General features: G+C 34.5%; 3 protein-coding genes across 6 annotated transcripts in view; 1 reads left to right on the top strand and 2 right to left on the bottom strand.

Annotated features, from left to right (window-relative positions):
* LOC6576994 (disintegrin and metalloproteinase domain-containing protein 10) overlaps positions 1-20,260 on the bottom strand; it is a 148,985-nt gene extending 128,725 nt beyond the window's left edge. For all 4 annotated transcript variants that reach the window (XM_032729093.2, XM_032729092.2, XM_032729090.2 and 1 more), the window contains exons 1-2: positions 19,904-20,260; positions 18,315-19,021 (exon numbers count right to left, since the gene is read on the bottom strand). In XM_032729093.2, the coding sequence (XP_032584984.1) occupies positions 18,315-18,378 (64 nt within the window). In that variant the 5' untranslated portion in view covers positions 18,379-19,021; positions 19,904-20,260. The remainder of the gene's footprint in view (positions 1-18,314; positions 19,022-19,903) is intronic.
* A 284-nt stretch (positions 20,261-20,544) lies between these two features.
* LOC6576992 lies at positions 20,545-22,021 on the top strand. The gene is made up of 3 exons (XM_002002932.4): positions 20,545-20,739; positions 20,817-21,197; positions 21,590-22,021. Exons 1-3 carry the CDS (start codon positions 20,697-20,699, stop codon positions 21,832-21,834), a joined length of 669 nt encoding a protein of 222 aa, XP_002002968.1. The 5' UTR covers positions 20,545-20,696; the 3' UTR covers positions 21,835-22,021.
* Positions 22,022-22,678: 657 nt separating this feature from the next.
* On the bottom strand, positions 22,679-26,583 carry LOC6576991 (vacuolar protein sorting-associated protein 54). The gene is made up of 2 exons (XM_002002931.4): positions 25,764-26,583; positions 22,679-25,693 (listed from the first exon to the last, which is right to left on the bottom strand). Exons 1-2 carry the CDS (start codon positions 25,988-25,990, stop codon positions 23,047-23,049), a joined length of 2,874 nt encoding a protein of 957 aa, XP_002002967.1. The 5' UTR covers positions 25,991-26,583; the 3' UTR covers positions 22,679-23,046.
* Between the last annotated feature and the right edge of the window lie 287 nt (positions 26,584-26,870).

Genomic DNA, 26,870 nt, shown 5'->3' with positions numbered 1-26,870 from the left:
AACAAATCAGAATTTTCTTATTGCTTTATTATGTATGTATGACAACAAATTAGAAATTATTAGATATATGATATTAGATATCTGTGGAATGTCATGAAATAGTAGATGATTTAAATGCGTCGTCTTGCTGGATTTACATTAGGTTAATTCTCTATTGTTATCACTTTTAGCCAATCCTTACTTCACTTTTCCTTTTTTTATAAGACCATTTATTTGATGTATTGGGTTGCATTGCATTATGCAACTTCACTACTTATCCCACTACTTATCCCACTACTTATCCCACTACTTATCATATTTATAATAGAATATGTTTACTTCTGTGTCTATTCTTTACCTATTTATTATTAACAGATATAGTGGTCTACTACTTTATCTAGTACTATATCCACTATTATGTCTATTACGATGTCAACTACTTATCTATCATATTTTCTGCTTTATATCTACTAGATCTACTACCACTATGTCTGTTACTCATTTTACTGCCGTGTTCACTACTAATTTTACTACTGTGCACTAAGACTCCCATATTACTATGATACAATGATGCTATGCTGCTATGCTGCTATGCTACTATACTACGTGGCTGCTATGCTTCTTTCTCTACTCCTTTTTCTACTACAATGTCATCAATTTTTAAATTGAGAAAAAAATACCTCGATGACAATCAACCTTTGAACAAAATTCCTACTTTCATCAGAATTATTAACAAATTACTCACAAGTTCAGTTCACACTCAAATGTCACGCAAGCATATACGTATAAATAATAATTTATGGATAACACAAATAATATCACTTGTGTTTAGTCAGCCCACTGGCATTGCATTTGAAGTCATTAAATAATATAAATTATTCAATCACATTCAATCGCAATTTGTACAACATTTGTTTTTTAATGAATTAACAATATTTTTCACACAATTTGCAGCATAATTAGTAAAATGCTTCAAACTGCAGCTGAGTAGTTCAAAATATTATCTAGGCCTATCACAATTGGCTTTACTTTCTCAGTCAACACGAACTATAGCAAAATTGCATAATGTTTTCATTTAGCAATCAATTTCCGACATCATTTCACTATTTTCTCTCTTCAACTTTCAGGCTTCGTTGCGCATATTTAAATTAGAAGAAGGCGAGATGCAAAAGTTCAACAGCTGCCAACATCATTTCCAATGCAATTTGACTAATCGTGCATGGCAAACGAAAAGATAGTGTGGCAATCCACATACTATATATGTACATATATATGCGCGAGCCTGGCTACCACATTGCGTATACGCAATGTGCGCTGTGAAAGCTGTTGTTGGTTTAATTACAATTTACAAGGAAATATATGGAATATGTTCCCCCCTCTCTCTGTGTGTGTGCGTGAATTGGCAGTAGCATGCATTCAGTTCTTCATTAATAATAATTGTTGAAATTCCATAATCATGTTTAATAATTATTATACACAGAGGAGCGGCTGGAAGAGAATGGGGATGGGGGCGTTTGCCAGGCCATTTGGTCAGCTATAGCCTGGCTACATTTACTGCCGGCAAAAATCCGTGTAGCAAATGCTGTGAAAATTATAAAATAAAATTGAATCCAATGTAATTGAGATGAAAATGCGCGATTATTCGATACCCTGCATAATTGCTAGCTTGCAAAATATTGTGTTTATGTTTCAAAAGCTTTGTTTGAAAATCAATGCTTGCCGAGCTGAATGAAGAAGAGGCAAAAATGAGAGACTATGAGTTACCCTGTATATTGTTTGGTAGACACTCTAAATAGTTTCATTTGCCTTTGAAATATGCGAGTTTAAAATTTATGTAAATTGATAGAAATGTCAAATAAGAACGACCAGCAGTTATCCTATATTAATATATATTTTAGAAATTTGACTGGACTTAGCTCAAAGTTATTCAATATAATAAAACCGAAAGCTACTTTACATTATTTCATTATATTCAAATTTTGTCATTTTACATATTTTTTCTGTTTTCAGGCACGAAATCTATTGAAATTTGTTCTAAGCTTGATCGATAGAGACATATATAATCGATCTAGCTATGTTAACAATGTAAAGAGCAGAGAGAAATTAATATACAATAAAGCCAAAAGGAATATTAATGTATATTTTTAATAATAATTTAAGCTGACTTTCAGCTAAAACTCTTGCACATTCATTACTTCCACTTTCCATACATCAAATGCAATGCAGGGTATCAACATATAAGCGAAACAAAAATTGGCGCTGTCGCCGTGTTGTGGTCGCTGCATATCGTCTACGAGCAGCTGTGTGTTGTAGTTGCCTTTACATGTTATATGATATTGCTGTTCCCATTGCAATTATTATTGTTGTTGTTGCTGCTACTGTTGTTGTTGTTGTCATCACTGCCACAATGGCAACCGCCTGCACATTGCACAAATGGTGTGGAAATTAAATTGTATTAAGTAATAAATGTTTAAAGCTTGTGCATTGTGCAATGTTGACGTTTATTGAGTTTCCAGGGCGGGGAAGAAGGAAAGGAGATGCAGCTGCAGCTGCTCCCTTGCCGCACAGTGGGCCAGATTAGATAAAGTCAGTAGAATATGATTTTAATTTAAATTTAAAATATTTTTAAAATTGTTTAAACATGTTTATAGCAATGTTTGATAGCCCAGCCGGACAACGTTATCTTTAACTATATATCACTATATATATATCACTATATTATCACATATATCAATATTGAGCTGCTTATTAATATCTATACATTTGTTTACTTAACAATTGTGAGGTTTTCTTTATCAGTTGTATAGTACTTTGATAAGAATTTGATTTCTATGTGATTTAAAGTCGCTTTATTGTTAACTTAGATTATGACTACAATTGCCAACCATAAATATAATTCATAATTGAATACATAATAATTTCAACTACACTCTTATCTTATACAACACAAATAATTATTAAACTAATTAATAACAAGTTAGTACAATATTTTTGACATTTTTTTATTTTCATTATTGTTCCTTTTATTTATTTTCCTAAGTCACAATCGCAATCACTGTGCAATCTGTTTGCAAGCTTCTCAAAGCGTTTAGCTTAAGGCTATTAGGGCCAAGGCAACAATTTGGCTTTGCTGAACACCAAGTCGAGCAGCTGTAAAGAAGCAAATGGAGAATATTTTTCTATTTTCTATTATTTTCTATTGTGTGCAGCCTTTCGAAGGTTTCTTTTAGCTTTAAATGCATGCTTTCCGCTCAGATATCAAAAAGAAATGTGCATTTATTAAACATTTTTATTTAGCTACTTACATTAGTAAGTTTTTAAATAAACCAGAATTTTAATATGAATAAATATTCATAAATATTCACTCAAAACACTGTTAAATTTTGCAAGAGTGACATATTACATAACTTTAAATAGATTAGAGTAAAAAAAAATGAAAAACATAAAACAATTAAGTAAAATTTTAAATATAATACATACGTAAATATATGTACAATATAGATGCTCTGCCAAAAATAATAATACAGTATTTAATTTTAAAGTGATTTTATACTAATAATATAATTATATTTATAATGGTAATGTTTAAGAAAATTCGTAAATTAGAAAAATTATAATTCGTATAATTACGTATAATTAATATTATTTCTCTTTTTTTATCTGTAAGATAAATTAAATAATACAATTTATAGAGACTCAACCTAGTTAACATAAAATCTGGTTAAACTATTTGATAAGCATTTGAAAGCAACTTAATTATTGTTAGTCAAATGCATAGCTAATCGGTTGCTGCGGTTTCAAGTCTCTACTCGCTACTGTGGAATGGCATTCATTTTCAGCAATTTGGTTGCTTTTGGTGTAATTTGAGACCGCAGAGAAATGGATTATAAATCAATTGCAACCCCTTTGGGAGTATGAGACCCGTCACCAGAGACAGACAGAGAGAGAGAGAAAGAGATGGAGGGCGGGAGGGAAGCGAGGGTGGGTGGTAGGGCAGGCAACCTACCCTACAATTTAACCCCTAAGTAGACCACATAAATAATATATTAATAACAGCCCTCTTGCAATGTAAATGTGCCCCAGAAGCCGCAGCCGCAGCAGCAGCCTGAGCATGACTGGCACAGTGAAACAATTTCTGGAGAGCACTTCAACGTTTGAGCTTGGGTCTCGTTTAGTCTCATAAAACAAAAGCATAATTCAATTAAGTATCACCATCGGACCCAGGCCACGCCGACGGCTCACACAAAAAAATTTCTGTACAGTGCAAAAAAAAAAAAAATACATTTTAATAAAAAATTTAACAAAAATGAAGAGAATAAGAAGAAACTACGTTTAATGGCAAACAAAACGATAGTTTTAATTATTTGTGTAACTCATAGGCGGGCGCTCGAGCAGAGCGAAAAATGAAATCATAATTCAGATTTATAAGCATTTTTTTTATATTTTTTTTAGGCTTGACTTACATTGTGGGTCATTGTGGGTCAGCAGCTATGTAAAAGTTTATAATGAATATGAAATAATGAAAAAATGAAACTCCTTGACCGAAACTCTCAAAAAGACTGACCCACATGTTCAACAGAAACTGGAAATGAAAATTTCTAATTGAAATTTGAGCTATGGAAACCTGTACAAATATTTACTTTTCATTTAACTATAAATACTGTTTAGAGCAATTTCATTTGCGATTTATTTATTTTGAAATAAACTAACAAAATTTGTTTTTAATTAAACTAAAAATAAATAATTTTAATATCACAAAAAAATGTTAAGCTATTTTAAAGTTTGCTTCTTTAGAAAAAAAATAGTATTATATAATAAAACAAAAAAAAAAAATAAAAACGTATAGAATAAGTAATAATAAATAAAAATATATGAAAAGTAGAACTAAAAAAAAATATAATAGTATATATATTATAAAAAAATAAAAAATTAATCGAACTCAATCTAAAATAATGGAAATGACTCAGTTTAATCACTATTATACTTAAGTATATAAATATATATATATATATATAAACATTACAGCTTTGCTAAAAAATAAATTTCCAAATTATTAACCAAGCGAAAATCCAATCATGGCAATAATCATGAGTTTTATACAATATAACATCTCAAAAGCCACCACTTTTTTTTATTATCTTTTAACAATAATCTGAGATTTAAAATATTTTACACTATATTTAGATTAAATCTCTTCAGTTAAGGCAGCCGTAAGTGCAAAACTCGAATTGAGCCTATTACAAAATAAGTTTCTTAACCTAACCCAACATTTTATTTGCTGGCTGTGCATTAATCTTGATTCTTTCGCAACTAATGTAAAAAAAAATAAATAAAAAAATTAAAAATATATTTTATTATAATTGTGCCACTCATTTTCAGAGGAAATGTCAGTCAGTAAGTCAGTTAGTCAGGCCGTCAGTCTGGGGACTACTACGCTTCGTTTTGGGTCGCTGTGCATAAATCACATTCAAATGAACTGAAGCGTGCGTTTGGCTGCCAGGCGTTGTCTCTGCGACCCGCAACAACAATTGTTTGGTAATTGTTTTGACCAAATATTATATATATATATATATGTACATTTCAAATAAAAAAGGGTACAAATGAAGTAAACTGCTTTGCCGGCTGCAATTGAGCGAGTGCTTCATTGTTTATTCCGATTTTCTCTTTTATTTTCCTACGCCTATTTAATTCAATTTCAACTCTTTCCTTTTTCTTTTTTTTTTTTTTTTTTTAATACAGGACTGTTTGCGCAGCTCAAATAAAAAAGCGCTCGCAACGACAGCGACAAAAGAGAGAAATTGAGATTGAACAGCATAAAGCTGAAATCCGCTTTGAACGGATTTACATTTAAATGTCGACTTTGGCAAGTCAACCAAAATCCCTAAGGACTTTTAAAATAAACGTACAAAAACTATATAATTTTCTCTTTAGTTATATGTTAGGATAAATATTATTAAATAGTGGATACATTTTTTATTAAATATATTTGCAATAAAGTTTGATAATAAAGTCGACATTTATTTAACAACAACATATATTTCTCTGTTGCTACATATTTCATTTTATTTGTATATTTTTCTTTCATATAAATTTGTTTATATATTTTATATAGATGTATATATAATTTTTTAAATATATTTTCATATATATTTATTTTTCTATTTTTTCCAATATAGTATCCTCATGTGTATTTTGCACTGTGTAAACTGTGTAGTTACAGCTTGTAGCATTTTGTTTTAATCCACATGCAAATACAATAAATAAATAAGAGTGCCAAAAGTTATTGAAAATGTATGAAATAACATGTAAACCTGATCTAGTCGAGACTGCACGACTATAAGATACCCTGGAACCTTTCGAATAAATGAACGATTAAAATGTCCTACACTTCTTTTATTTGACGCAGCGATTTCCCATTGATTAGGATTTTATTTGATAGCAATAAAACGGTTGCAATTATAACATATTTAAAGCAAGCTCGATCTACGCTTGCTATAAAAGAATATGATCAAAAATGTATATATAAGACACATCTGCCATTTCAACACAAATATTCTACATTGATTTCCCAGTTGCAATGGGTTCAGGGAATAAATATGCAAACATTTATTTGCATACATACATATTCAAATATACAGAAGCATATCTGCAAATAACTGCAACTGCGGTTGTTTATAGTACAAAATAAATATCAAATATATAAATTAAAAAAAAAAAAAAAAAAAAAATAAAAAAAAAAAAAAATAAGAAAAAAAAAGAACAAAAATCTTCCTTAAATCCTGTCAAACCGAAAACGCAAAAATTGATTTCCATTTTCGTGAAAACAAATAACTCAAATAAATTGCTGCCGTTTGCGCATTTATCGGAGCCACTGTGCCACTAATTGCCTCTGCGTCAACTGTGCCGCGCCGCTGTCATTGACTTGGATTTTCTACAAAAACCGGAAATTCGAAACGCAAAGCAGATAAATGTGTATATGAAAAAAAAAATAAATAAAAATACAGTCAGAAAACAAAATTGAAAAACAAAAAACCTTGCTGCGAAGGGTAGCAAAAATTGTGTTAAGCAGCGCGTTTCCACCATGGCCTTGCCACAGCCATGGGCAAACATGTGCGTTCGCACTGAGCCAACCATTTAAGCCACCAACCAACACGACCGCCTCAAGACACATGCGACCCGTTGCGTCGCGCTCTCGAATTACAATTCTCAACACCAACAGAAATTTATTATAACTTGGTCAGCGCGAATTGCCAGCCAAGCGTAATTTCATAAGAATGAAATTTTAGCCGTTGTCTCGGTCTCGTGTTCAATTTGCTGGAACAGCTGATTAAATCAGTTAGAAAATGAAAATAAAAGCTAAATAGAATAGTTGACTTTATGAAATTAACGAAGTTTCGATACACTCTAAGCATCTAGATGCGATTTATTAGAAGAAGGTATTTGTTTGAATTTAAAAACAGTAAGAGTAGATAAATAAAAAATTAATAATAAAAAAAAATAATAATAAAAAAAAAAATAATAATAAAAAAAAAATAAAACAAAAAAAAAATTAATGGTAACAAAACAAAAAATACATAAAAATAATTATCATACACAACTTAATAGAGAAAATAACAAAAATAGATTAATAATATTATATATAAAATTATAAAATAATAAAATTATATATAAAAATTATAATATATCAAATTATATATAAATTATAAAAATGAAAAAAATATAATTTTAATTTTTTAATTTTAAGAATATTCATTGAATATTACTCAGTTATCGTTAGCATGTAGTTGGCGAGCATATTAATTAGCTGGATGTTTTCTTTTTGTATTCAGTATCACTTTACATCACAATATTCTTTCAACTCTTATACAAAAATGTCTATTGCAAAAATAGTTTACATATTTCTATTTAAACTCAAGTTAGCTCTGTCTGTGGTCAACAATATATAAACATTTTCTATACCTTCCCATATATACATGTATTTCACTACTTCCAACATTCCGGCTGACAAACTCAATCCACCCTTTCAGCGGGCAGTGAACAAAATCCATGGAATTTTGTGAAATATTTTTCAAAGGAACACGAAACTTAATAAATTTCCCTCACTTGAACCCTTTTTATGGGCTCTGGTCTTTGGTTGATTGCTGCTCGTTAATCAATTTTATGCAAATCAAATGAAACATTTCTCGATGGGTTAGGCGCTCATTTTTTTTTTTATTTGGGTGGGCGGCAGCGCATCGCCTCGCTAATGGGAAATTATTTAGCCAAAATTAAGCGGAAGCGAATGAAAAAGCAGAGCAACTTTCCACAGCTGATTGATTGATAAGCGAGCATATAAAAAGTATATTATTCAATGCTGAAGAATGCCAGAACAATTTATTAAAGATAATATATACTTTTAGCTCAAAATGAAATTTGAAAGGGTTGCAAGACAACATTATCCATGACTCTATAACTATGAAATGGGCTTTTGGCTTAGCTATTAATAATGCTTTTGCCTTTTTGGCTAGAAAATGCCTTGAACTTTGCATAGGTAAATAGCAGGCATACACACTCACACACACACACATACAAATTTCGTTATCGATGGGCCAAACATTCCAAAATACTGTGCCACAATTTACGGATGGGGTTGGTTCGGTCTGGTTGTGGATCTGGGTCTCGGTCTGGGTCTGAGTTTGACTTTGACACAACAGCAATAACCGCAGCAGTAGCAACAACAACAACAACAACAACAATTATTATTAACAGCAATCAGTTGTGCCGTGCTATGTGCACAATGTGTGCCCCAAAGGCATAAAGGAAGCGACAGCCAGACACCGATACAGATACAGATACAGACACCGATACAGACACAGATACAGATACATTTACAGATACAGATAGACATATACACAGCTACAGTTACAATCACCGCCGCCGCCGCCGCCGCATCGGCATCACCATCGGCAGACATCCGAGACGCTGGCTATGAGCATAATGAGCAGCATTAAAACTAATGAAAATAAACTTTGCCACACAGCAGCTGCAGACAACGCAGCAGCTGAAGCATCTGAAGCCGTTGCCGCACAATGCCCAAAAAAGCGCGCAGCACAAAAACTCGACTCGAGTCCTCAGCAACAGCAGCAGCAGCAGAAGTAGCAACAGCAGCAGACACAATAAAAATAAAAGCAACCCCAATACCTTTTTCTCTCTGTGTCTCTCTATCTCTCTGTCTCTTTAGCCGCCTTTCCCTCTCTTAAGATATATGTGTATATATGTATGCCCATAGAAGGCATAACCCCAAGAATAAGAAAATTGCGAGACAAACTGAAATGCGAAAAACGCATAAAGACGAAGGCGGCAGCCAGAACAATGAAGTGCGAGGCAGACAACAGCAAACAAATTGGGCAAGATATAGATATACGAATTGGTGATGTCCTATATAGAAAAATGATATAATATAATATAATATAAAAATAATATAATATAATATGCAGTAATGTTTAAGGATATACAATATCTACAAATGTTTACAAAATCAATAAACATGAGCTGCAAAATTTTTTTGTTTCATCATGCAATGTTTATTTACAGTTCAATAAAAATAACTTAATAATATATTTAAGTACACTTTATTTTAGTTTAAAAATATAAAATGTAAGTAAAAAAAAAATTGATTAAGTAATTAATTAGAAATCTCTGACTCAAGCTAATAACCTAAAAATAGAATAAATGTCAGCTAACTTTCTTGGCTATATTAAAATTTTGTAATAAAAATTACTTGTACGTTAATTGATACAATTTTAAAATGCATACATATTATTTTTATTTTTATTTATTTATTTATTTTTTTTTTTTTTTTTGGCTGAAATAATTTTTTTTTTTTTTTTTTTAATATTAAAGTTATATGAAATTTTTTTTATATTTTTATTCAGCAGTTCAATCATATAAACTTCAGTCTTCAAGCTTAATTTTTAAACAAATTCATATTATAAAAATATTACAGACAAAATAGATATTAATAAAAATTACTTAGAACATTTTTTTAACAAATTCTAGCATACCTAGGTCATATGCTAAACGTCTTTCATTTGTTTAAAATTCTTTGTAGTGATTTTTAATATACATTTTTAATATTTTTTAATAATCTGACATTTTTATTTGAAGGTAAAGTTAAATAGACCACAATAAAAAAAATATTCCTCCTAATAAAAAATAAGTTGGATTAATTTTTTGATATACCACACTGACAATAAATTAATGCTGCCGCAACATCATCAAAATCAACCACAGACCCACAGTATCTTTCACTAAGAGAGAGCATTTCTAGCTAAAAGCTTTGGCGTAAAGTTAAAGATATACAGCAGCAGCACAAGATACATTGAAAAGTAATTTTTGTTGTTGCTCGCATTTGGTTGATGGAGCAAAAGTTTTGCTGACTCCACGTGAAACTATTTGGCGCCAGTTTACTTAAAATGAAAATGAAATACATTTATTAATGTGCCATCCCAGCTGAAACGAAAAACACCTAGGAAACGGCGAAAGGAACAAAAGGTACAAGCCTGCCTTGCTCTGCACCTTGTCGTATCTCTGTTTTGGTTCAACGAAATGTATCTGTGTGTGTGTTCACAAAATAGATGCACATAATTTGCCGTGTGTTAAATGAAAGTCGCTAAACAGCTGTCTACATTCAGCTGCTGCGTGTGAGAGTTGTGATAGTGTGACCTCTAGCTTCTAGTTCTATACCCTGTAAACATGATGAATCTCTTACCTGTCTGCACAATATATAGGAAATTAAAGACATGAAGTAAGATTGAATCTGAAGCTAGTCCGGATTGCTTTAATTTATCATTTAATAAATTAATTTATCGTTGGAGTGCAAACCCTCCGGTTATTTATAGTTATAGTTTAAAGATTTGCTTATTGTTTTGTACAAGACAGATTTCAAATAAAATATATATAAATAAAAAATTTTAAAAATAAAAAAAATTGCACAACACTAAAAGATGTATTTGAATTTTATTGACAATGCTTTTGCTGAAGTTCTTTTTCTTAAGATTAATTTTGTAAATATTTTATTTTATTCTTCCTTTTTTTGTTTTTAATAATTATTATTTTTTTTTAATTTATTTTTTTTTATAAATTATTACATTTATTTATATATATATATTTAATTTAATATATTTTATACATTTTTATTTATAATCGGAGCGCATTAGTTAGTCGTGCAGCCCAAGGCCATGAAACGGATTCATCTTTCTGTTTTCGGGCTTTGGCCCTTTTTTTGTTTTTGGGTATTCTCAGTCACATTTCGCATTCGAATCTATGGTTGAGAGTCTGTGCATAATATATCTGTATCTGCGCAATGTCCAATGTTTGTTTGTGTTTTTCTCGCTCGTAACTTGACTTGACTTTCATTATTTACTCCCTTAGGCCGTTCCCTTTACGCCAACGGGCAAACTTTTCTCCTCTTTCTCTTACCGTTTCTTTTTATTATTTTTTATTTGTGTGTTTCCCTTTGTCTGTTGTCTGTTTGTTTATTTGTTTATCTGCCTGTGGTATGTGGCTTACCGCGTTGCTTTAATAATTTAATTAAATTTTTTTGTGCTACCGCATTCTCTATGTGAGGCACTTTGATTGTTATTTCGGCCATTTGGCATAATGAGGCAGCATAATTTGCACATAAAAGCTAATTTAGGCGCATTTTTAGTTGGCAGCTTCCTTATTGAATTACATTGCGTTAACACAGATACACATGCATACCCACACACACACACAGACACTTACATTAATACACGTAGTAAAGCGCCCTCGTCGGGTTAGCTGAAACCTTTGCCACCACAGCTCCTTGGGCGAATTGAGTAATATTCAAATATCGCAAGTAGTGCCACAGGCTTTGAGACAACCTATCAAACAAACACCTGGCATCTACCGTTCTTGTCATGGCAATCTGTATCTGAAATAATTTATTTCACGCCTTGAGCTAATCAAATGCCAAAACATCAAGTTCGTTCGCGAAATGCAAATGGGGCTTAATAATCGATTCGAGATTGAAATGCCGCGATTTCAGTTGTCAGAGAAAATCGAATATACATATATTTCTATCTATTTCTGTTTCTATTTCTATTTCTATCCCTTTAATAGATGTTCGCAAGAAATTTAATTAAAACGAAATCTTTTTTTCCCTTTTAATCTTTAAGTTCCAAAGATAAACTTAAATATTATGGAAAATATATTTCAGCAAATATCAGCATAAGCTATTTGCGAGCTTGTTTATGTCTTTATTGGGAATGCTAGGATTACCATGTCATAAGAAACAAAAAAAAGAGGGAGAGTACTTTCTTAAAAATTTGTAAGATATCGAGTACATTATTTGAGTAGGGTTGCCAATTTGAGACATTTTGCTTTTTAATATATCCGATTTTATATTTCATTAACATCATATTATTCATTTATATATTTCTATATATACATATATTAGGACTTAAATCTATTTTTAAAAAATTCGTATATTTATTAAAGTGTAAAATGTTACATTTCTATATGCTAAAAATATTTTTTATGTCTATCCTAAATTCAAAATACAAAAATTTTTTAAATCTGAAGCTGAAATTTGTTAATCCAGCATTTACCATTTTACTTTACATTTCATATGTCACATGTAAATACATTTAAAGTTTACAATAAAAGATGTCAGTAACAGCTGCCTTAATGTCGTTTGTTAATGTCAGAAATACAACACAAATATCCTGCTGTGCTTCAGACAGACTTATGGAGGATTTATGTCTGGATTCGAAAGCGACTTTATATTAATATATATCTGCTTGCTTTTTGGCATTGCTGTCGTTGACTTAGTAACCGCATTTACGCATCCTGTGGCACTTAATTCAAAAAAAAAAAAAAAAAAACAACAACAACAACATGGAAAAAGAAAATATCAAATTTCTGTTTTCGTTTTTTATTCTATTTTTGCTTTTTAGAGGGGGATCACAGAATATTGCAATTGTGAGTCGCTGGTTTTATCCTGTTACCTGTCACAGGTAACGACGCACACGTGTAAGGTGTGCTGCGCACCCTTTTACCCAAACCAGCTTCGTTTACATTCAGGGCTTGTCAGGCGTTTGGCAAGTCACGCCCTTTTATTAAAGCCACTCATCAATTTTGAAGCAGCAGCCAAAGCGCTTGACATATGCAGCCAGCTTAAAGGATTTATCAGCAAGGTATTCAAATATATATGTATAAAGATATATACGATTCTATATCTATATACATATGCACATCTATGTAATATGTGCGTGACAATAAGTGTCATCTGGCATTGCATTGCATTTCGAGTGGTGACTGTAACACATTTGCAGCATAGCTACCGCATGTATCTGTCAGATACAAAACAAATAGCTGCAGATATATTGGGCCAGCAGTCAATCATACGTGGGAAATCGAAAAAAGTGAGGACACCAAAAACGAATTGAGGAAATGGGGCCACAGCACAGCAGCTAGAAATGGGCTGGCATGTGCTGGTGGCGGTGGGTGGTGCTCGGTGAGCGGTGAGCGCTGCTTGATAGGTCATGGGTTATGGCTGTGTATATCTTCTTTTTGTTTGCCTATTGCACTTGACACGTACCGCAAATAAAAACAAGAAAGTTTGTCTATGTTCGGTGAAATTGAATTTGTTATACCCTTGCAAAACTGGTATAGAAAAGTTTTGTATATATGGAATAACATTTTTGCTTTATTTGTTAAGTTTATAATATATAAATATATAAAGTAATAAAATTTATTACGTTTATGAATCAAATATTTAATATTCGTTTAACAATTTCTTTATATTTGTATTAAATAAAAGCATATATTAAAATTGTGTTTCTTAGTCCTCACAAGCGTTTCAACAGAACCAAAGTACGTTTAGTTAGTGTATTAAAAGCTTTTTTAAAATGTGTAAGGTTTGTCTCAATTTTCATTGTCTTTATTTCAGCCCTGCTTTTGCCCATCCTGCGCTCATTTGTGATTTATGACAAATTGCCAACGCCTTTGCCATATCGGAAATATAATATATATATATGTTTTCATCTATATATGTACATATATATAGCATTTTTTAAACGGCACTCAGCAGCTGCTTATCAAATAAAATATTTATGTATATATGTGTGCACACAACGGCAGCTGCGCGTCGAGATTTCCCTTGCGGTTTACCACATTTTAAAACGGCAGCACTGATAATTGTGTGTGTGTATGTATATGTGCGTATGTGCATAGAGTTATGGCAATTAGTGTATAAGCTTTATATGCGGTTGCATGATGCATTGTCAATTCGTTAGCAGTCTAAGCTAACTTCTGAACTGAGGTTGAGGTTTATCAATTATTATTTTATTATTATTATTGATTCAATTTTATTTTTCAGGCGAGTATGCAGCAAGCAAAGCAAAATGTGAATCGATTAAGAGCTGCTTTTACACATTTAGAGAAATACAAATACCTTTCATTTTACTTGTTTTCAATAGGTAAATTTTATAAATATATCATTTTTAATGAGATATATACAATATAAGATATGGGATATATTTAATTATTTAATAGAATAATATTTTTAAAATACAAATTTAGTTGCTTTTGATCACTTAAATCATTATAGTTTTATAATATCTAATACATAATCAACTTTATATTTATATATATAGCTTCATATTTATTTTGCTGACTTTAACAGCATACTAATCCTTGTTCAGGATTAGTCAGAAAACTTTGATCCGTGCACATAAATTCAATTCTATTTTTTTACTTTTTATTTCCAGTTTTATTTTCCAAACGTATTAAATGAAAAAAATAAATAAAAACGGATTAGGTATAAAACAAAATAAAAAATGCCTTTATTTTGTTGGTTTTGTATTTATTCTTAATTTATGTGAGCTAAAAAAATATATATAATTACGCTTATGTATTTATGTATTCAGGCGTTTGATTACAACAGAATGCTTACAAATATGCTCTCTTTTTTTTTAGTTTTGTTTGTTTTGCTTTGAATTATTTGCGTTTAATTGTAATTAACAAAAATAAATGTGGTTTTTGTTATTAATAAATGCAATCGTTTACATCAATTTGTTTGCATACCTCATAGGTAAATAAATGGGGAAGGCATTTTTCTGATTGAATAATTGAATGTTAATGTTAATGACATCAGAAATATTCAAATGATATATAACAAATTTAAAATAATTATACAATATACAAACATTATAGTTTTACATAAATTAATCGTATTAAGAATAATCAGTAAAACTTATCTATACATCTCAAATACTTTTAGTAAACAACAATGATTCATTAGAGAATATTTATCAAACTCTTCCAACGTTCGAAATTAACATGAGTAGAGAGGCATAAAAATGGAAAAAGAAAGAAAGAAGAAAACGATACAAAGCGACAAGCAATAAGTGCCACCAAAGAAAATAAGTAAAACGAGTATTTGTGCTCAGTAGTTGCTGTTGAGCTGAATCCGTATCTGTATCAGTATCAGTATCTGTATCTGAGACTGTTGCTCTTGCTGTATTTATGTGTTGTAGTTGTTGCGCTTCCGCTGTGGCTGGTCACTTGGTCAAGCGAGCGTGCGAGTAAGCGAGACCATGGGGCGGGGGGCGGGGCAAATAACCACAGACTAAGAGGGAGCAGAAGACGAAGATAAAAGCCAAAGGCAAAGGCAGTTGCTACCGTGTGAGCCAAAGCAGCCAGCCGCAGAAATTATGTAGCTTTATCTGTATCTATATTTGAATATTTATCTGTATTTTTATATATGTAAAGTTGTATCTGTATCTATTTATATGTATCAGCATATAGTTACATGTATCTGTATCTATTTGCATGTCTCTATGTATCTGCATCTGTATCTGTATTTCAATATGTACCTGTGTCCATATCTGTATCTGTATCGTTGTATCTGTATCTTTGTACCTGTATTCATATCTATATCTGTATTTTTATATGTATCTGCATGTATATCATTATATACATATATACATATATATATATTTGCAGCTGTATCTGTGTATTTATCTATTTATAAGTTACATTTTCATTTGTATCTAGTTATTAGTATCTGTATATAGTTTTCGATTTTAACTATATCTATATAGAAGCATGAATTTTTTATTTGTTTATCATTTAATATACAAGACGTTGACCCTAACGTTTAATACGTACGATAAACATTTCGTACTCAATGCGAAATTTTCTTTCGGCCTCTTTGTCTTCTTCTTTTCTTTCTTTTTTTTTTTTTTTTTTTTAGATAAGCCGGCAAAAACGAGTGGATTAACCGGTTTTCACTTGGTTTATTGTTGTCTCTGTTGACGCTGTTGTTTTTCTTGTTGTTGTTTGTTTTTGGTTGCTTCACACAGCTAATTAGCTGAGTAGTTGTTGCTGTGTCTCTGTTGGCTTGGAGAGCTGCCCGCCCGTATTTTGTAATGCTTGACCAGCAAATTAAGGCAAGTGGCTTCTAATTGCCATACTACATTATTTATTGTTTCGTGTGTTATTTTTAGATGAAGCTTGACTTTTATTTTACTAATAATACACATCAATTTTGGTTGCTTAATTGTCGTAAATACATTAATATATCTGTAATATCTTTATTATTTCTGAGACACTTTTATTTACTTATTTAGAATTTCATTTTCGACTAATATATTTTTATCTATAATTATTTATGATTTTTTTTTTTTTTTTTTTTTTTAAATATCTGTAATATTTCAATAGTATTTATTTTGGTCAATGCAAATATATATGCAAATACATATATTTTTTGTATGTATACATAAACGTTTATATACATAAATACGATACATACACTTGTTTAATAAACCCTGCACCCGACTAGCACTTGACTGTGGGCACAGCAATAATTAGAGTCATACAAAAGCCACAATAGTACAGATAGAACTCGGCAAGGGGCGCAAGAGTATTGTGTACAGCACAGAGCTGAGGGCGTTACAAATGCCCAAGACCCATAGACAATAACATTGAAATAAATGCTCAATCATGCAGAAATTAAGTTAACATTTTCATAAAAGCACACAAATAATTACGCTCTGTCTGTGGGTGTTTGGGAGTGGCATGAGTAGAGGGGGTGGTTTGGCATACGATTCTCTTTTTGTACTCTTATAATTTTAGTACCCACTTTCCTAATTACTTGGCATTGTTCTTTGTATTACTCTTATTTCACAAACGACGACTGCATTTAATCGCTTTGCTTATTTATGTGCGTCTGTTATGTGCCTCTGTGTGGATGTATTTATGTATGTGTGTGTATACAGATGAAATTTATGGTTAGCTTTACTCAAATGGGTTTTTCCTCAATATTTTTTTGAATTCAATTTCCCTTCTAATTTGAGAATTATTCTTATGTATTATGCAGTCATATATTAAACTCAAGAGGAATTCTTAACGGCTTTTATATATTGATTCGTAAATAGGGTTTTTTTTTTTTTAATTAACATGCCAAGAAATAATTTAAATAATACTAATAAAATATTATTATTATCTTGTGTTAAATGTAAATCTTTTGAAATATTAATAAGTTAACTTTTTTCCCCTAATCTACATATTTATTTGTTAGTACTTTTTTTCACTTCATATTTCATTTTAATTTAATGCCTGCAAAAGAAAATAGTATTTCTTTTCTAGACCCATTTGTGCGTCATGTTCTAAGGCTCTTAACAATTTTCTTTGTAAACTTTGAACAAAATAAAAGCGAAACACTTTACTTTTAAGGCCGTAGAACTTTGTTACAGCTATAATATTTTACAGCTTCTACAAAACGTGCCTCACAATCAAGGTTTTAGCAACAGCAGCGGCAGCGGCAGCGACAGCGGGAGCTACCATGACAGCAGCCGTCTTTGCAGGTGAAACAATAGATACGCTTTGCTCAGCCCGCAGGTGTCAAGGTCTTCACAATAGCAGCCAGTTGTCTCCTCCAGATATATCTATCTACCTATATACCTATATATATGTATATATACACACAGATATCTATACATTCCGGCATATATTAACGAGTTGACTGTGTGAAACTGAGATCCGAACAAAGCTCATGTTAAATAACGCTCGAGTTGAGTCATACAAAAGTTATGTGTACGGAAATCATTTCAAAAACCGAATATATATATGGATCACGTATTCTTATGACGTTTGCAGAATGAGAAAAATGTAAATCTTAAAATATCATCGAGTACGATTCGATGAAAAAAACGTTTATATCACATGTTGTTTCATATTACTTAAAGAATCATCGATAAATTAACAATAAACGAACATGTTTAAATTATTAAAATACAGTTTTGGTCTTTTCACACAAGATCACTTACCATTTACGATGATAATGAAAATGATCGACATGAAAACTATATTTAATCCACATGTTGATGACATTATATGTAAATGGTATCCAACGTGTCGAAAGATGTGAAATCCTTAAGTTTTCTTAATTTTGTAATATTTTTGTATTTTTTTTTTTTTTTTTTTTATATTTACTTCTTTTGGCAGTAGTTTAATCTGATTTTGGTTGTGAGCGTTTTGATCGAATCTTAACTAACTGCAACAAACTTCCACTTCAACTTGATTTCCATTTAAAATTTACTATTTTCACACATATCCACACACGCACACATATAAGAGCACCATCAAATTTTACACCACTTTTTTGCACGCACGACGTTTTGTTTACTATTATTTTTATTTATTTATTTTTTCCTTTTTTTTTCTTCTTTTTTTATTTGGGTTTTATGATTCTTGATTTAATGCGATCTTATTTGAACACGTATACTGCAACAATTTTATATGTAATGATTTATGCTTTTTATACATCACTTTTCACTTTTGTGCTATTATTATTATATTTTCTTCCTCTTTTTTAATTTTTGCCCGTAAAAATCAATGAAAAAGAAAACGAAAAACCGAGAAGAGAAAAAACACCGCAACGCGTTCGAAACGAAATTTACAGTTTTGAATTCTCAACAAAGTTGTTGCTGTTGTTGTTGTTGTTGGTGATGTTTTTGCGGTTATTGTAGCAGAGCTGTAAAATAAGAAGATAAGAAAGAGGTAAGTGGGGAGCAATGTGAATGCAGCAGCTGTTGCTTGCGTGAGTGTCTTTCGAGTTCTTGGCTGTCTCAAGTCGTCCGCGTAAGAGAGATAGACAATATAAGTATTGAGTGGTGAACTAAGTCACACACCCGTACAAACACACAAAGTCAAATATCTGAATTTATGTTTACAATTAATAGCGGTTGGTTTAATGTTTCTTAATGTCTTCAGCTAAAATAATATGTACTAACACCACCCTCTTCTATACTAAAATAAAAAAACACATAAACTAGAAAATAAATCACTCACAAACATTACTCAAAACAAAACTCACTCAACAGAACCAATTGAGTACGCGCACAATTGAGAGACGCCAAAACAGAATGAGAGAGAGAAAGAGTGAAGTTAATCAAAAGAGAGCGCACACTCATTGCAATTGCATAGAAATTTTATGTTATTGTTGATTGTGCGCGTTTATTTTGTTATTGTTGCTGCGGCATAAACAAATGGCATATTTTAAAACAAAACACCGAACTATAACAAATTTAAACGAAATAAAACAAATACTCATTGGAGCTCAATAAAAATTTATGTTAATATTTCTGATTTCTTTTTCTGCGGTACAAACAATATAAGTCTCTGTTCAAACAAACAGCAGCCGTTATAAACAAACACTATTGTATTTATATTTTCACATATTTGGGTGTGATTTTAGATATTTGCATTATTCTAAAAAGACATTTCACAGTTTTGTGGTGCTAATTAAATATTGTTATGCCGCGTTACTCATTGCCTGTTACACACACCAACACGCAATTCACACAATTCACTCAGTCCTACACACACACACACATACAGAGCCGAGCATACTTACATGTTTGCGTATGCTTTGTGTATGTTGTTCTCTTTCGTTGTTGTTTTTGTGCGCGCATTAAATGCGTTGAAATGCAGCCATTTTGTCTTGCAATTGGCACTCACACACACGTTCGGCTGTTGCGATTTTGTGTATTATTTATTGGTTTAATCGCAAGCACACGAATCGCTACAATTGCCGCCGCATATTCATGTTATTGGATTTCTTGATCTTGTTAATTTATTAATCCAAAAACACGCACAAACACAGAAACACGCGCGACGCGACGACGAATCATCAACGGCTTTTCCCGAGATTTTACTACACACCCGACGCACGACCTACCCGTCCAATGGTCTTTTTTGAACTCAAGAGCGCGACCAGAACATAAACAGTTTACCCTCATTTTATGTTAGTCAACATTTGCCTTTTTGAGTACAACAGCATGTAATGCCGCTCTAATGTTAATAAACATTGCTGAGGCGGGCAATTTTTCTGTTTAATTTTTATGATAAAGAGAGAAACTGTTATTATATTTTGTTGTAAGATTTAATTAACAATTCTTAAAATACTTAAATAAGTGTAAAATTAATCAATTGTGGGATATTTATACGACAAGTGGTGGAACATTTTGTATAAAATCTTGAGTATTTTCTACATAGCCAACTACGGTCACATTGTACTGGTCGAGCAACTCTGTTTTTATATGAAACAATAAATTTGAGCAGCTTGGCGTCGTTATAAATAAAATTAAAAATATACAAACCACACGCATATCTTGCTAATTTAAACAGCAAACTATACTGTATACGGAATGGCTCAAATCTGGATGGACAACGAAAATGCGGGTGCACACAGTAAGTGAGGAAAAAACCCGCGAAAATTACCAAGTGTTTTTTTTTTTGCGCCTTAACTTGATAATTATATTTTTTAGTGCTGCCCCGCTCAGCACGCAAGGCCATGGGCGACAATCCACTGCAGCAGTCCGCCAAAAAGAGCGTGCTCGGCAAATTGGACAACATGTTAAACAATAAACCGCATCTGACGCCCTTCAAAGGCGCCAACACGAAATTTCCCGCTAGCTGCGCGCCAAAAATTTCCCTTTGCAAAGAAACGCTGCAGAAACAGCATCGGAAGCTGCCCCAAAAGGCATCGGCGTCCCAGCAGCTGCTGGAGGCGCAGTTCAAGGCGCCGCAGTCTGTGCCGAATGTGGCGAACGATCTTTATGCAAAAAGCGCCGACTCCACGAATGATTTCGATTTATTCGACTACATGGATTTTCCCTCGGCAAAATGCTTAAATAATTGCCAGAAACGTGAGTTTTTACTTTGTATAAAATATTTTATTGCCCTATTCTTCTATTTTACACAGTTTCACTCTCTTATCTGTGCTTTTTACTTGTTTCATTTACGTTCGTTATCTTATATCTTCTGTATCTCAATTTTTCTAATTTTTCCTTCTCCTTTTCTCATTTCCGTTCTTGATTTTCCTTATAATGTTCTCCTTTTCTTTTCTTCTCATATATTATAATTTTCTTGTCTTCTCTGTTCTTATATTTTCTTCTGGCTGCTCTATTATATTATCTTATCTATCATCTCCGTCTTCCGCGACTCCTCCATTGCTCTCTTCTTTTAAATACCCTTTCACTCTCTAATATTACTGCTTCTTTCTTCCGTTCCTTTATCATCTCTTCTCTCTATCTTTCAGCCATCACATTTAAGAATTTCGAACCCATGCTCAATGAGGAGCTCATATCTAAATTACTGAACACACTGGAAATGGATGAGGAAGTTTTGGAAGAAATCCCTAATCATCCCGACTTTGATGCTGACGATATAGCCTGCCAGCCAATAAAATATAAATCGAATGAAATCGAACAGCCTAAAGACGATATATTCAATCCTTCGTTGCCATCTTATTTATATTTCACAGACTTCGAGTGGGAGCTTTAGGAACAACTTCATTAAATATGTTAGAATACATTTTGTTTTAGTCACAATTTCTATATTTAAGCTATGAAGAGACGAAAATTTGTTGTTAGCTGTAAGAAATATTTCTGTTTTACGATATAGTGCTTCAATTTGACAAAGCTATATATAGATGTATGTAATAATAATTGAAATTTATTATTATCCATTATTAACAAGAATTTTAAACTTGATTTCAATGCGGAAAAATGTTTATTAATATAGCGCATTTTATTTGTAATTTCTATTAATTAAAATTTAACTAAACTGAAAAAAGCTCTTTATATTTGAGTCTTGTTTTTAATTACACTAATATTTATAAACATCCCTTGGCTGATAGATATAATGTATGAATCCAACCTTATCTTGGATATTTATCGTAAACATCGATGTGTATATCTTGTATGTCGAGGCTATATCGCCATATCCAGTACACAAAAATATATATGCATTATTCACGGAACTGTGCCAATTTTATATAATATAATATCAATAAGCTACATTTCATTCCCATCTAGAATTTTCTTTAGTTATATACAAACATGTATATTTGTCCACCAATTAGGATTCCCACTTCTATTAATCTCGGACCACAATGTTCCCAAATAAAATTATTTAGTGAATGCCCAAATTATAGATTAACAGATATAACTAAACAAATATTACATACACTAACTTTAATATTTTTTTTTTTTTTTTAGTACGCCTAACCAGAAATTGCTATAGGATTTATATCCTTAGCTATTTCCATTTTATTCCAGTTCAATGGGAATAGAATTTATATATTCCATTATCTAAATTCAATTATCCAATAATTAAAACATATAAATTTCTCATATTATTTATATAATTTGTATTTGTTTAGGTTCATGGACTCCGCTTAAATCAGCAAACAAAACGTTTCGCTAAATTAATTAGTTAAGAGGAAGTTCTTCATTCTCTGTTCTTTAACTTAAGGATTTGCATAAATATACACTTGCAAAAATACACAAAATTTCAGATACTGGAAATATTACAAGAGGTTAAATGCTTATATAAATAAAAACAAAGACGATTACACAACAAAAACAGGACAATAAAATAGAGACTAACGGAACGGAACGGAACGTTTCGATCGGATTGATCGATCATTGAATTGCTATAGATTTCATAAATCCGACAGCAATCCGGTCATAGTGCCACGCCCTCAATAGGCTCTCAATACACCCAGATGTGCTCGAGTATACCGTTATCGAGCTGATCGGCGGGCAGCGCCTTGAGCGTACGCAACGTCTCCATGTAGAAGGTCAGCTCCGAGGTAACAACTCCATGCTGCGGCCCCCCATTGTTGTAGACATTCAGCTTGAGCAGCTGCTCCCGCAGCTTGTCCTTGAAATTGCGATGCACCACACCATAGATCTCATGGATCTGTGCCTCCGGCAGCACACCGGCGATCGCCTCATGCAGCTTGACCAAATGCCTGGAAATATGACGAAATGTTTGCGATGGAATCGGCGGCCGAGCATCCCATGCCTCCAACTGTGCCGCAATCCGTTCCGATACGATGCCATGAATTTTATGCTCGATCTCCTTGATATGACCCTGATAGTCCCGCTCGATCGCCTCATACCCGCTCATGCTCTCGAAATGCTCCCGCAGCCGTGGCAGCAAGTAGAGCACCAGCTGGAGCGCCCGCGACACCAGCGCCAGATTCGTGCTCGTGATCGTCTTCAGTCCGGCCACGCGCATCGCTCCGGCGCCAATGATCAGCTGGCAGCTGCGCGAATTGAAGCAGCGCAAGAGATCTATCACGTTCCGGGAGTGATATCCGGCGAGCAGGGGCAGACGTTGAGCACTGCCCCCATACTCGTACAGCATCTGGATGAGGAGCAGCGCCACGCTGACCAGGGCAAAGGGCTGTTTGCCCTCGACGAGGAGCACCGGATTGCCGGCCACGATGCCGCCGTTACCCGTGATGTGGCTGCTGCCATCCAGGGGCGCCTGCTTGGAGTAATCGCCCGCGGACATTCTTTCGATGATCCGTTGGAACTCATGTGGTATGTCCACCTGACGCCAGCGCTCCTGATCCAGCAGCAGTGCCAACTTTTGTTTGCGCTCCGCATGGAAGCGTTGTGCGTACCGCGAGGCCTGCACCTTCAATGCCAGCTGGAGCGGCACACTCGCCGCCCCACAAATGCTGAGTGTGGCATCGCCAAACTCCTGCACCACCTGGGACAACTGCAGCAGCTCCTGCTCCGTGGCCACACTTCGCTCCAGGCTTTGTGGTGAGACAATATTGGCGCAACGCTCGTGGCAATAGTGACAGACGGCCTGAAGCAATTGCTGGAGCTGCGCGCTGAGCTGCTCATGGTGTGCAGCACTGAGAAAGGCTTCGGAGTCGATGAGGTTAACGGCATGCTCGTGCGGATCGAGGCCACCGGCGGCAGCATCGGCCGTTTGTTGCATAATCGAAACCACCGCCTTGACCCGCTCCAGCACAGCAACCAGGGCGTGGCTGGCTCGCTGCAGTATGGCCAGCCACTCGGACAGGGTCAAGTCAAGGGCCTGCTCGCCCGCTCCAGTCAGACACAGCTCCTGATCTCCACGAGAGAGGAGCTCAATGAGCAGCTGCTTAATGATCGCCCGAATAGTGGCGATCGCCTCCTGCTGATAGCTCTGCACGAAGCTGAAGTTCTGCTTGCGCAACAGCCCCATCACAATGGCCACCAGTTTGTCCTCCTCGGCACAGACGCTGTCCGACTCCAGATCCGCATCGGACAGCGGACGATTCAGATCGTTGGCTGCATAACGTTCGAATTCCGTGGTCAACATTTTATCAATTAGCTTCTCCATTTCGCCCAGCTGCATGGGCAGATGCTTGAAGCAGTGGACGCCCAGCAGCTCGGCTGCGAGAATCTCCTGTGTGGTGCTAATCAAATCTAAGGCGGCCACATAATCCTGGGTGCCCAGGAGCAACTGCAGCATGGGCTGCGTCTTGTGCACGGTGGCCATGAGCCGAAGCTTGTCCAGCGTCGTCTGATAGTGTTGCCGGCGCTGGGCGTATCGCATCACCCGGAAGCTGTCCGTGACGGCGCTGCCATGAAGCTGCGCCAGCGCCGAGCGCAGTTGACGCACTTGCTCCGCCGCCTGCTGCATTTCCGCCAGGATCGCATGCTGTGTGGTCATGGCATGAAAGAAAGCAGCCGATTTCTGGGCTACCTGCTGGGCAATGCGTACCTCCACTATATCCAGGTAGTGGGAGAGCTGTTCCTGCAGTTGGCGTCCGAGTTGCTGGCGTTCCACTGGCGTGCCGGCGCCGTCTTTAGCGCTTTGCATGTAGCCGGGAAAGACCTGGGCAAAGGTGGCCGGATGATGCAGCTGCAGCTGGGATTTCAGGAATATCTCCGGTACGGGCACAGGACCCAAGTGCTCCGGCGTAGTCGTGGAAGGCAATTGTTGTTGTTGCTGCTGCTGTTGCTGCTGGCGCCTTTCGTGCCAGCGATAGCGTTTCCCAATGCTGCCCACATAGACAGCGAAATCCGCATGCGTGATGTCCGGCAGCCGAGGATTGCACGGTATTTGGACACGATCCACAAAGTGATCGCCCCATTTTTTGGTAAACAAATTGCTCTGCTTGCCGCGCTGCGGATCATTGAGCACAGCGGGCAGATTCTGTGCCGCCGAATAGACGCCCCATTCGGGCGGCAGCTCACGCGTCTGCTGATTCACATGATATTTGGCTACATGGGCATCATAGTCACGATCCGAGACGCCATCTAGTGGGAGAGAGGCGCAGACGCCATTGAAGCCATAGCGGCACACAAATGAGCCGCCTTCACGCGTGCAATGGCGAGTGCGCAGATGACTGTGTGAGGGAGACGAAGGAAGAGTGACCATGTAGAGAGTAGTATAAAGGATATTTCAGCTACACTCACTTGATAAACTCTGCCACGCTCTTGAAATGCTCGCGTGTGCAGTAATAACAGTTCTGCCAGCTGGGCCCATTTACGCCAGGCAAATTGAAATTCGAATTCGAGGCGACAGAATGTTTGCGTTCAACATGTTCAGCCGCTGTTGTTGTTGTTGCAGTTGTTGCAGCTGTTATTGCCGATGTTGTTGTTGCTGTTGCTGTTGTTGTTGTATTGTACTGAGCTGTGGCCATAACACATGCCTATTCCAGCTTGGACCCAATTTTAATGTTTTCTGTATATTTACATGCATATATATACAAATGTATATACATAGATGTATATATTAAGTTATATTCCTTATGTTCTCTTTTTTATTGCCGAAATCTTGCCGCAAATGTTGACGTGTTATGTCAATATTTGATTTGGTCTCTCTTTGCGTCCTGCATTCGAGTCATTACGTTGCATTTTGTCGCTTTGCCATTGAATGTGATTTTACTTGATATTTAAAAAGCTGCTACGAGGATAGTTTCTGTAGTTTAAAAGATTTCTGTTGATGATTCGTTTTGGGCTTAAAATGTATAATGGAACAATATTATGATGACGTGATCCAGTGCTGAGCAGCGTTTAAAGTTGCGGGTCAGAGCAGTGCACGTTCAAGCATGTATGATGCCCGTGAGTGCATTACGCGTCTTTATTATAAAATGACATTTAGAATGTTGCTGTGAGTAATTCTCATTTTATGCATTAAAACTGTATGTGCAGAGCTTCACATTGAGTAAAAATCGCTCTTATGTCAATTTTCATTCGTGTTGGAGCGTGTACGATAGCTGAAAATGTCTCAAATATTATGTATATGCCATATTTGAGTGAATCGAGATATTTTTCAACTGTTTGCTTAGTTGGAACAATTGCACATCACACATATTGTAACGTGCGGCACCTGCTGTATAGCTAACAGCGTTTGACAACACTGCAGAGAACAGCTGATTGTAACAGACGGCGGTCTGTTAAGTAACCGAGAGACTATCGAAAACGTGATGTCACATTTTCGAATATCTGTGACGTTTCAAAAGTGCTATTATATAAAATTGGAAATAACTGCTTTGTGAAACCGAAAAATTATTTTAATAG

This window comes from Drosophila mojavensis, unplaced genomic scaffold, assembly GCF_018153725.1.
Source record: "Drosophila mojavensis isolate 15081-1352.22 unplaced genomic scaffold, ASM1815372v1 contig_36, whole genome shotgun sequence".
NCBI classification, from domain to species: Eukaryota; Metazoa; Arthropoda; class Insecta; order Diptera; family Drosophilidae; genus Drosophila; species Drosophila mojavensis.
This window is presented reverse-complemented; position numbering and strand designations above follow the sequence as displayed.

What these genes read in the sequence shown, in the direction of transcription:
- LOC6576992 (XM_002002932.4), top strand. Translation starts at nt 20,697, where the DNA reads ATGGCTCAAATCTGGATGGACAACGAAAATGCGGGTGCACACA. An exon ending in CGAAAATGCGGGTGCACACA is followed by an intron (nt 20,740 to 20,816) that starts GTAAGTGAGGAA and finishes TATATTTTTTAG; the next exon opens with TGCTGCCCCGCTCAGCACGC. An exon ending in CTTAAATAATTGCCAGAAAC is followed by an intron (nt 21,198 to 21,589) that starts GTGAGTTTTTAC and finishes TCTATCTTTCAG; the next exon opens with CCATCACATTTAAGAATTTC.
- LOC6576991 (XM_002002931.4), bottom strand. Translation starts at nt 25,990, where the DNA reads ATGGCCACAGCTCAGTACAATACAACAACAACAGCAACAGCAACAACA. An exon ending in AGCGTGGCAGAGTTTATCAA is followed by an intron (nt 25,694 to 25,763) that starts GTGAGTGTAGCT and finishes TCCCTCACACAG; the next exon opens with TCATCTGCGCACTCGCCATT.